The 9,737-nt window shown below is 33.6% G+C and overlaps 2 protein-coding genes across 3 annotated transcripts in view; both read left to right on the top strand.

Annotated features, from left to right (window-relative positions):
• The first annotated feature begins 407 nt into the window (after positions 1-407).
• On the top strand, positions 408-3,844 carry LOC107028633. Its single transcript, XM_015229777.2, has 4 exons — positions 408-565; positions 1,612-1,766; positions 1,974-2,267; positions 2,916-3,844. The coding sequence occupies exons 2-4, from the start codon at positions 1,623-1,625 to the stop codon at positions 3,585-3,587; spliced, it is 1,110 nt and encodes a 369-aa protein (XP_015085263.1). The 5' UTR covers positions 408-565; positions 1,612-1,622; the 3' UTR covers positions 3,588-3,844.
• A 1,841-nt stretch (positions 3,845-5,685) lies between these two features.
• The window catches only part of LOC107027016 (50S ribosomal protein L24), a 5,361-nt gene continuing 1,309 nt past the window's right edge, over positions 5,686-9,737 (top strand). Inside the window, exons 1-5 of one of the 2 annotated variants that reach the window (XM_015228170.2) lie at positions 5,686-5,750; positions 6,595-6,684; positions 6,771-6,866; positions 8,925-9,028; positions 9,103-9,239. In XM_015228170.2, the coding sequence (XP_015083656.1) occupies positions 6,625-6,684; positions 6,771-6,866; positions 8,925-9,028; positions 9,103-9,239 (397 nt within the window). In that variant the 5' untranslated portion in view covers positions 5,686-5,750; positions 6,595-6,624. The remainder of the gene's footprint in view (positions 5,751-6,594; positions 6,685-6,770; positions 6,867-8,924; positions 9,029-9,102; positions 9,240-9,737) is intronic. The other variant, XM_015228171.2, reaches the window with a different exon arrangement.

The following is a 9,737-nucleotide window of genomic DNA, read 5'->3' as shown; positions in this document are numbered from 1 at the left end:
AAGCTTCAAATCATGATCTGCTATCAATTTTTTTTTGATTTCCTCCGTAGATTTTATCAAAACGTTAATAGCATCAACATAAGTTCTTTTTTGGAAATTATTATCCTAAAATCAACATTTTTCCTAATATAAAAATCAAATTAGATAATTGTTTTTTTCTATTCTAGTCAACCTTTTCTTTTTCCTAATATAAATCAAATTAGGTAAACTTCCTTTATCTATAAAAAGAATTTGGTAGTGGAGAGTTGTTGTATATTACTTTACTAAATATATAAATTGATACTAAAAGACAAAATTAGCCCTCTCACGTTTATTACGTGTGCAGCAGCACCATTTCGGTTCAACCAATACTGCTGTGACCTGACACCGGTTATAACCGGTCATAATAATAATAATTGACTTTTCTATACATAGAAAAAATAGCCACAAAATCCCACCACTACGATCTTTCTTCCCTATTTGCTCCGATCTGTGTTAACCACACGCTTTCAATTGCTTGTGGCCGGCTCATTCTGCAACTCCTCCGGCGACCATCGGAATTCGGAAGTTTTTACCTCTTTTTCCGGTAGCTACCGATTCGATTTCTCGTTATTTCTCTTGCGTATATATGTAGATAAGATATATTCCTTTTGTTTCTATTTCGCTGAATATTTTTGATTTTCTGCTTTAGTTTGGTGGTTGTGTTGATAGGAATTCGAAGAAACATAGGGATGCTGATCTTCTGTATGTGTTTTTAGCTGTTTTTTTTGGGATATTGATGGATTTTGATGTTTGACCTTGCTGTAGTTGATGATATAGCGTTAGGCAGAAAGAAATGAGCTAAATTATAGTAGTTGTTTAATAAAATCTAAAGTAAAGAGGGTTTTGCGGTGGAAAAGGGATAATAGGGTCTTATGTGTTGAGGAAGTTGGAATTAATTGATTGTGTTATGATTTACTGATTTAATTGAATTTCTCGATAAAAAAGTTCCGATCTAACTGTGAGGAAGAAGATTGTATAGAGAGGATTGAGGAATAGATGTCTTTAAAACCAAGTATAAGAGTTTATAAGATAAATGGATTTTGACAATTTTGATGAAGGGGATATCTTGAAGGAGCCTATTGCTGAACGACTTAGGACATACCGAAATACCAAACTAGGTATCAATGACTGCTGGAACTTTTACCTGCGTATGTTTGCTAAAATTGCTTTCTGAGTAATTGGTAGATTGTCCAGTTCAGTTATCTAACATTCTAACTCTTTTTGCTAAGTGATAAAATCTCCCAACTCATGCTTTAGTTATGTTAGTACATTTGCTTTAGGTCCTAAATTTTTCAGGAGCTTTTTGCTCTATTCAAGATTTTTGTGTCAGTAGAAAATATAGAAACTTCTAGTACTTTTGTTTTTCTTTTCACTTCGTATAATGGATGAATTTAAATAGAGAAACATGGTTAATGAGAGCTCATATTGCCCAAACTTGTCTGGGATTTAGGCGTAATGGTTGTTTGTCTTTAGTTTTGCGTGAATGACATCCATATAAACATGGACATAAATGCTACATCCAGTTTCTAAAATGTGTATCAACATTTTGTACCTGTTTTAACAATATTCTTTGCTGATATATTTGTCTAGGATCAAAAGAAATGGAGTTCTTCTTCAGAACACAGACTGAGGAGACATCTGATTGCTCCTTCAATGGCCAGGATATTCAAAGATGCCCGTTCTTGAGTAACATCAACAAGCCAACAAACTTTTCTTTCTTTTCTGCTCTGAACTTTCCCAGCCCTGTAAGTTATTTTTTCTTAATTTTATAGTTGGTGGTTCAAGTGATATGGTTATCCATGTGCCGTTGTACTGTTTAAGCATAAAGATACAACTTTTTTACAGTATTAACATGCTAGTCATTATTTTCTTTTGTTCTTATACTAGTGATATGGTTAATTATTTCTTCTAATGCCTCACTATTTCACACTTTAATCTCTATTACCTTTCAGGTAAAGGGAGGTAAAGGTCCAATTTTTGAAGATGGCCCCAACTTCGATATGGCATTTAAAGTCTTCCATGGAAAAGATGGGGTTGTCCCACTTTCTGGAAGGTCTCAATTTTTCGATGACAACATTGAAGTAGAGTCTGCCCCTCAATTTAATCCTTTAGCTGCAAAAGCTGCCACCATAAGTTTGTCTTCATTCGGAGCAGGAGGTCCTTTTAGCTTTGATTCTTTCTCTCGGAAATGGAATTCACAGAAGAAGAAGCCGGAGTCATCCAAAAAGAAAAAGCCTTCTTCTCAGGTTTGTTTGCTGTGATTAACAAGAATATGTGTATTAACCAATGATGTTATAATGTGATTAATATTGTGATCATGAATCTAAATTCTTGATATTGACTTTTGGATTTTCCATTACAGAATACTCAAGTCTCTTGATTATTTTTGGTGAAAATGCCTTTTTGCTCATCTCTGCGTGTAAATGTTCTAGTCTATTGTTAGTTGTGAATTGAATTTATGTAGGTTAAAATGATGACTTCTAGACACTGTAGGTAAATATTCACAACATTAGAAGATGAAAATATTCTGGTATATGGCTCTCCTGTATTCTTTACTGAGCAACAGGTGGGCTTCATTGGTTGGCTGTCTATTGTCAACTATAAAGTTAGACAGTGGCATTTACAAAATGGTATAGTTATCATAAATGTTTCATAGTAATTGGTTTAATTCGATCAGACTTCTCTTGAGTACACTTGACAACTTATTTTGACAAGTTTTTGTGGTTTCTGCTGATGTTGAGAATGTGCCTTAACAAAGTGAAATCATACGAGTGTAGAAATTTTTTCAAAGAAATTGCCAATAAGTCTTCTTGATGAAGATACTGCATTTTTTTCTGCAAAAATGGCATCTTATAAAGTTTGCCTTCTTTATTCATCTTCTGTTTTTTTTCCAGGACAAATCTTCTAAGCACGAGGCAATGGGAAATGAGTGGTTGGAGTCAGGCAACTGTCCTATCGCCAAATCTTATAGAGCTGTTAGCGGTGTTCTCCCACTTGTGGCCTCAGCTTTTCAGCTGCCTCCCGGTATGAAGCTCAAATGCCCGCCTGCAGTTGTTGCAGCCAGGGCTGCCCTCGCCAGGACTGCTTTTGTGAAGACTGTGCGGCCGCAACCACTATCTTCGAAGATGCTTGTTATTGGAGCTTTGGGCATGGCAGCTAATATTCCATTAGGCATATGGAGAGAGCACACTGAGAAGTTCTCACTTTCATGGTTTACTGCAGTCCATGCTGCTGTTCCCTTCATAGCTATGCTGAGGAAGTCAGTCGTGATGCCCAAAACAGCTATGGCATTAACCATTGCTGCTTCTATCTTGGGACAGGTCATTGGCTCAAGAGCAGAGAGACTTCGAATGAAAGCAAAAGCCGAGAGTGTTAAATTGGTAGCACAGACTGGCTCAGATGGGGTTATTGCACAGAGTGGCACAGAGGGTGTTATTGCAGGTCTCAATTCAATCCAGGTCAGTGGTATGCCCGGGGTTCATTGTGGCACACAGGGTATGCTAAAAGACCAACCCTCGAAAGAATCTGCCAATACTATATCTCCATCTGCCAGTCTCTGTTTCTAAACATTTTTAGAACTGGTAAGTAAGCAGTTGATCTATAATGCTGCAAATAAGAGTGTGTGCCCCTTGCCAGAGAGAGCAAGAGATTTAAAAGTAATATGCATTATTATATGTTTAGTGTTTGTATCAAATTCATGTAAAGGACAAATATTTCCATGACCTGTATGGTCTTGACTCTTGAGTGTTGCATAATCCTGAAATACAATGTACTATTGGATGGAAACTCTATCAATAATATACCAACCCATCATGTTTCCATATCCTACTGCCCTCCGTTCGACCTTATCGCTCTCCCTAAATTCATTGGGTTATTTAGTTGAGTTTGATGCTCTTTCTAACTCCTACTTATTTATTTTATTTTATTTTGCTTCGTCGATTTGAATGTAGATGATGTTGGACAGAACTTATGTAAGTTTTGCATTAGCTTTTTATCAGTAAGTTGATCTGTTTCAGCAAGGGGAAAAAAATGCTTAGTTGTGATAGAGGAAGCAATTTTGCTGTAAAGTGGGACTTTTTGACAAGAACTATCATGGAAGCTGGCAAGAAAATGGCTTTTCAGTGTTTTTTTATAATCATGATTTATTACAAAAGTTGGGGAATATATATTTTACAATCGTATTAAGAAAACCAAAATTCATTATTGAGAGATTTAAAAAATCAAAAGAAAAGCAGAAATGAAAAATCAAAGGAAGCAAAAAAAGAAAAATGGAAACTAAACTAATTCGGACTCTGGCTCATGTTAGGAACCAATAGTCATTCCCAAATATAATTTTTTTGACTAAATGACCATAAATACAAATTTTCTCTACATTTTTTCTTTATTTCCAAAATCAACGTGAGAAAAATTGACAAAATTAAAATCAAAGATTTTAAATTTTTTTAAGTTTGGTTTCAGTTGGTGATTGTCATCAACCACTAATACTAATTTAATTAAGATAATATGGATACAGTCGATCAATGTTGACAAGTGAGCACCGTTTTTGGTTACCTCCTTGAACAACTTAATTATTTATTAACAACAACAACCTATTCCGCGTAGTGTCTTTAATTATTGCTTATTGTCAAATTATTGTCACCAACCCTATTACTTTTTCTAAATCATATTGGTTGATCGCTTTTCTTTTTACAGGCATACTAAAAAATCATAACAAAAAATAATTTATTCATTTCATCCCTTCAAAAACTTCTGATGGATTTTACAAACAAAGCTAAACACTTTAAAAAAGAATTAATGCAAGGGTAATATAATTAATTAATGTTTTTCTTAATTTAATAAGATAATCAATTAAAATAAGATAATTATTTTAGTAAAATGATAAATTAATATGAGACGGGGGAATATAATAATTCAAACTTTGCTAATAAAACATGAAAGCACTAAGCACTTATTTACTTGACCTACGAGAGCAAAAGTTTTTGAGCACCTATATGAATTTAATAAAATTAATGTGGTAACAAATGTTGATTGCTCAATTCCAAGTGAGATCCAACATGATTATTAGATCATACATTACCAATAAAGTTAGCAATATTGAATTATACTAAATAGCCAGAAAATTAAAAATTTATAATCTTTTTTCAATTTTAAATTTTTTTTTATTTTTAATTAAAAGATATTAAAGTTAAAATAATAAAAATATTCAAAAAAGTAAAATAATATACGTAAAATATTATTCTGATCAAATCTTGGCCAAAAAGATGTTTTCTTAATAAAGATTGATTGCTACTTTTCAATAATACATTCAGAAAGAAAATCAGATCAAAGATTATCTTCCACTTTCGAGATTTAATGACTGACATATAAAAATGGATAAGTTCTCATATTTTGTTAATGACTGACATATAAAAATGGATAAGTTTTCATATTTTGTTCATTGATTAAAATTAATTACCTAATTTATCCATACATTATAAAAAAGAAGTAATACTCCACTAAAAAATTGATTAGTTTTAAAATGATAGCTAATATCTAAATAGTAGTATAAAATATGGCTATTTTTTGAATTTTGTCCAATTTTCTTCCTGGTAAACGGTAATTGGGCCGGTAGCCAACTTTATGAAGCCCAAACTAATAAAAGCCCATTAAAAAGAATCCATTAAACCCCATCACCTTCAAAGGCTAAAACCCTGTAGGAAACTGTAGAGCTTTGACACTTTGAGCATCAGGTACCCTTTCTAGTTTCTCTATTCTTCAATATTATTGGGATTTTTTATATTTTTTTTGTGAAATTAATAAAAAAAAAATCGCATTTTAATGGTTTTTTCTGTTGTTGTTGTTGTGAATTATCGAACTACAATTGAGAGTTTGAGTATTCTTTTGATTTGGGTTTCTGAAAGTGTTTTTTTTTTCATTATTAAAGACACTCAGATGTAAATTTTGTATAAAGTTTTGATTTTTTTCTGTTTCTTGATGTGTATTGAGAAAATGGAAGATGTTTTATCTGGAGAAATCATTTTAGGTAAATTAGGTATAATGATTATGTTTGATACTTTTGGGTATTGAAGGTTGATAACAATGCCTAGGTGTTAGACTAAAGAGGAGTTTGAGTAAGGTAACCAAACAAGGGAAGACATTTTCTATTGTACTGAACACATGTCATATTCCTCTGTGGTTCAGATCAGTAACTTGATACAAACGGTGATTGGGTTTATTTCCTCGTTTCACTTTGAATAGAGTTCTTCTCCATTTACCCTGATTGGGCTTTACTATGCCTGCTTTTTCATATCGTAAGGTAATGCGAGATACTGTTTTGACTTGTGGAGCTTTGAGTTGGAGTTAATGAGAATTTTGTTGCTTACTTAATGATAGCAATGTTTTGTAGTAGTTGCATTTTGTTTTCCTGATAAGTTAGAGTAGTGGCCTGCACTGTAAAGGCATAGCCTTTTGCTAAAATGGGTTTGCAGTAGATTTGACCTTTTCACGATTCTTGATCCATTTTAGTTTTTTTAGGGGGTCTTATTTGATATTTATCTAATTAGTGTTTTTTTTTTTGCACATCTGTATGCAAAGAAGGGAGCTTTTAATTTGATTTAGCTCAAAATGGGGTGGAAAAGTTATCAGAAACTCATTCATCAGTGGAGAATTCTCAGAGGAGATAATGTAAGCTCATTCATCATTGTTTTGCATGCTGAATCAATTTCTCAATACTTCTGTTTCATGTTTCACATTTTTCTGCCATCACTCAGGTCATGATTATCAGAGGAAAAGATAGAGGCGAGACCGGCGTTGTCAAGCGTGTCGTACGTTCTCAAAACCGTGTAATTGTCGAGGGGAAAAACCTGGTTAGTAATTTTGTGACACTTAATATCTCTAAGCATATCTTGTCGTAATTTATCTCTCTTTAAACATTTCTTGTCATATTCATTGTGGATCCATCGCAACCGTGATTGTCTGATGCTGGGACATATGCTCAAAGTGGAGGGGGTTGTGTATAGAACTGAGGACTTAGATTATAATGAATAAGCAAGTTTGTCATTAGAGTTTCCAAGGTGTTTCCTTTTCCAAATTTTGGGTCTTAGACAAATACAATAATTTGAGTAGTTGTGATGTAATATAGGGTGCTTGTGAATTTTACGTAGAAGATTGGTAAGTGGCTCTAACAATCTTATTGCTGGTCTGCATTATATGATGTCGTGCGCAACTTACATAAAAATGAAAATATCCCTGCTTTTGAAGCAAAGGGCATGTTGCAATTTGAAGGTACATCTCCGGTCTCCCTATATACAAAGATTGTAGCCTTAAAATATTGAAAAAAATAAGAGATGCTTTTGAGGTATAAAATCTAATGCAGATGAGTACTAATTTTCTGCATAAATGATAATTGTTCTACATTGGAAAACCATTGTGCAAACACTTAACAGTAGGCAGTTGGAGGATATTACGAAATGTAAAATGAAGGGTTGAGAGAAATATATTAAGCTATATACATGGTCAGTATAACAAGCTTTTTGCACTATCAGGTCACCCAAAGGACATAAATAGGTAAGCTTCCTTAAAACGGGGGATCTGTAATTTTGAAAATAAGACAGATTATGCTACCCGTGGTAAAATTGACTCGATGGTTTAAAAAATATTTTATACTGACGGTGGATATATCTCAAACTCTTAACTTTTTTTTTTATCATGAAGTGCTGGTTAATCAGTTATCGGCATTTACTATTGTTAAGGTTTGTAGATGTAGCAATTATTAGCAAGAGAAGTTTAAATTGAAAATCTCACACTGGATAGAGAGGTTAGGATCTTGAGAAATTAGCAGTCCTTTTATGATCCTATCCGACTTGATGTGACCTTCGTGACGCTACTCTGTTATGCCAGTTTTCACGGTACCTCTGAATTTGGATTAGTCTCTTTGGGTTCAAGTGGTGATAGTATCAGCCTTTGCTGTGTGTTGTTAACATTAAGTTTAGTGGTGGTGTTGGAAAATGGTGTCGACTGAAGAATGTCTAGGTTTTCCAACGCTATGCGATTGTAATCTGAGAGCATAAAGTAGTTTCAATGTAGTAAATCCTCATTGGTGATCGTTATATAAAGAATAAGAGAAAGTAGCTTGTTTATGATAACATTTAGGGATCGTTTGGTTTAAATACAAGTTATGCTGAGATTAGTTATGATGTGATAAGTTGTGCTGAGATTAGTTATGATGTGGTAAGTAGTGCTGAGATTAGTTATGATGTGATAAGTTGTGCTGAGATTAGTTATGATGAGATAAGTTATGCAGAGATTATTTCTTATCGATTGTTTGGTTTGTTGTATTTAAAATAATACACATTATATAAATTTTAAGAACAAATCTTTACAAAAATGTCCTTCATGAATGCGAAAAATGATGTATAAAAAGGGTTTAAAGGGATATCTTTGTCATTTACCTATTTTATCACGGGATAAGTTATCCTAGGATTACTATACCACCCAAGGGAAAGGATAGCTTATCCCGGTACTAATTATTAATCCCGGGATAAGTTATCTCGGACTTGCCAACCAAACAACAAATTAAGTGACACTATAATTTAATCCCAAGACTATTTGGTGATAGTCTTCACACCAAATGACCCTTAGTGATAGCTGAATTAAGGAGGAAAGTTGTTAATTTACAAAGAAGCGTTTCTAGCTATTTTAGTTTGACTATATATTTAGACTGTTGGTGTAAGGGAGATTCTTTATCTAACATATAAATATTCTGGCCTTAGTTAGACTTTCTAAAGATTTATCAGAGGACAAATCACTTACTTTGTTACACATCTTCAGTACCCACTTGGTACTATTCACAAATACAGTTTCCTTATTTTATCAAAAAATAATTAGTATGTTACAAAATAATCCCTTATGTTACCCTTCTGCAGGTCAAGAAACATATCAAACAAGGGCAAGGTCATGAAGGTGGAATATTTACAGTTGAAGCCCCGCTTCATGTTTCCAATGTTCAGGTTGTAGATCCAGTCACAGGGTATGGATATATTATTTCTCTTTACCTTTTATTTTTTGCTCTTAGAACATGGTAGCTCATGTCTTCTTCCACAGAAAACCAACCAAGGTCGGAATTAGATACCTGGAGGATGGCTCCAAAGTAAGAGTTTCAAGAGGTATAGGAGCATCTGGTTCTATCATTCCCCGGCCTGAGATCTTAAAAATAAGGACCACACCAAGGCCTACAGTTGGTAATTATCAAATCCTTTTACGTATGAGTATATTCTTCTAAATGAGTATTCTGTTGCATTTCAAATGTAGTAACTGCTGTATTTTTTTGTATCTTTTTTTTGTGGCGGGAAGGGGTTACTTAAAAAAACAGTTTATTGGTTTAGAGGTATAATCTGATTTCAACTGGAAGTAGAAATTAAAGGTTAAAACTTTAGAGAGCTTCGGATCAATTGTAGTCAACTGCATGATGCAACCTTAATGTGAGACAAGTTTCATTGAAGACAAATTGTTGAAATATACATGAAGGATTATGGTCGGTTTGATAAAGTATAATTTGGAATTAGATTATAAGTCAAATTAAGATGAACATCGATCTGGAGAGCTCAAGAACATGGTTTATTCTTCTATCCCTCCCTTGGTTTCATATGTGGGATTACTGTTTGGATGATTGAATGCCTTCTTATCACCTTTTATCATTCTTCCTTTTTTCTGGGGTTGGGTGGGTTTGGGGGGGGGGG

Source organism: Solanum pennellii, chromosome 8 (genome assembly GCF_001406875.1).
Source record: "Solanum pennellii chromosome 8, SPENNV200".
In the NCBI taxonomy this organism is placed as follows: Eukaryota; Viridiplantae; Streptophyta; class Magnoliopsida; order Solanales; family Solanaceae; genus Solanum; species Solanum pennellii.
This window is presented reverse-complemented; position numbering and strand designations above follow the sequence as displayed.

Excerpts from the sequence above, each read along its gene's own strand:
- LOC107028633 (XM_015229777.2), top strand. The coding sequence starts at position 1,623 with ATGGAGTTCTTCTTCAGAACACAGACTGAGGAGACATCTGATTGCTCC. Across the intron at positions 1,767-1,973 it reads CTCTGAACTTTCCCAGCCCT|GTAAAGGGAGGTAAAGGTCC; the intron begins GTAAGTTATTTT and ends ATTACCTTTCAG. Across the intron at positions 2,268-2,915 it reads AGAAAAAGCCTTCTTCTCAG|GACAAATCTTCTAAGCACGA; the intron begins GTTTGTTTGCTG and ends TTTTTTTTCCAG.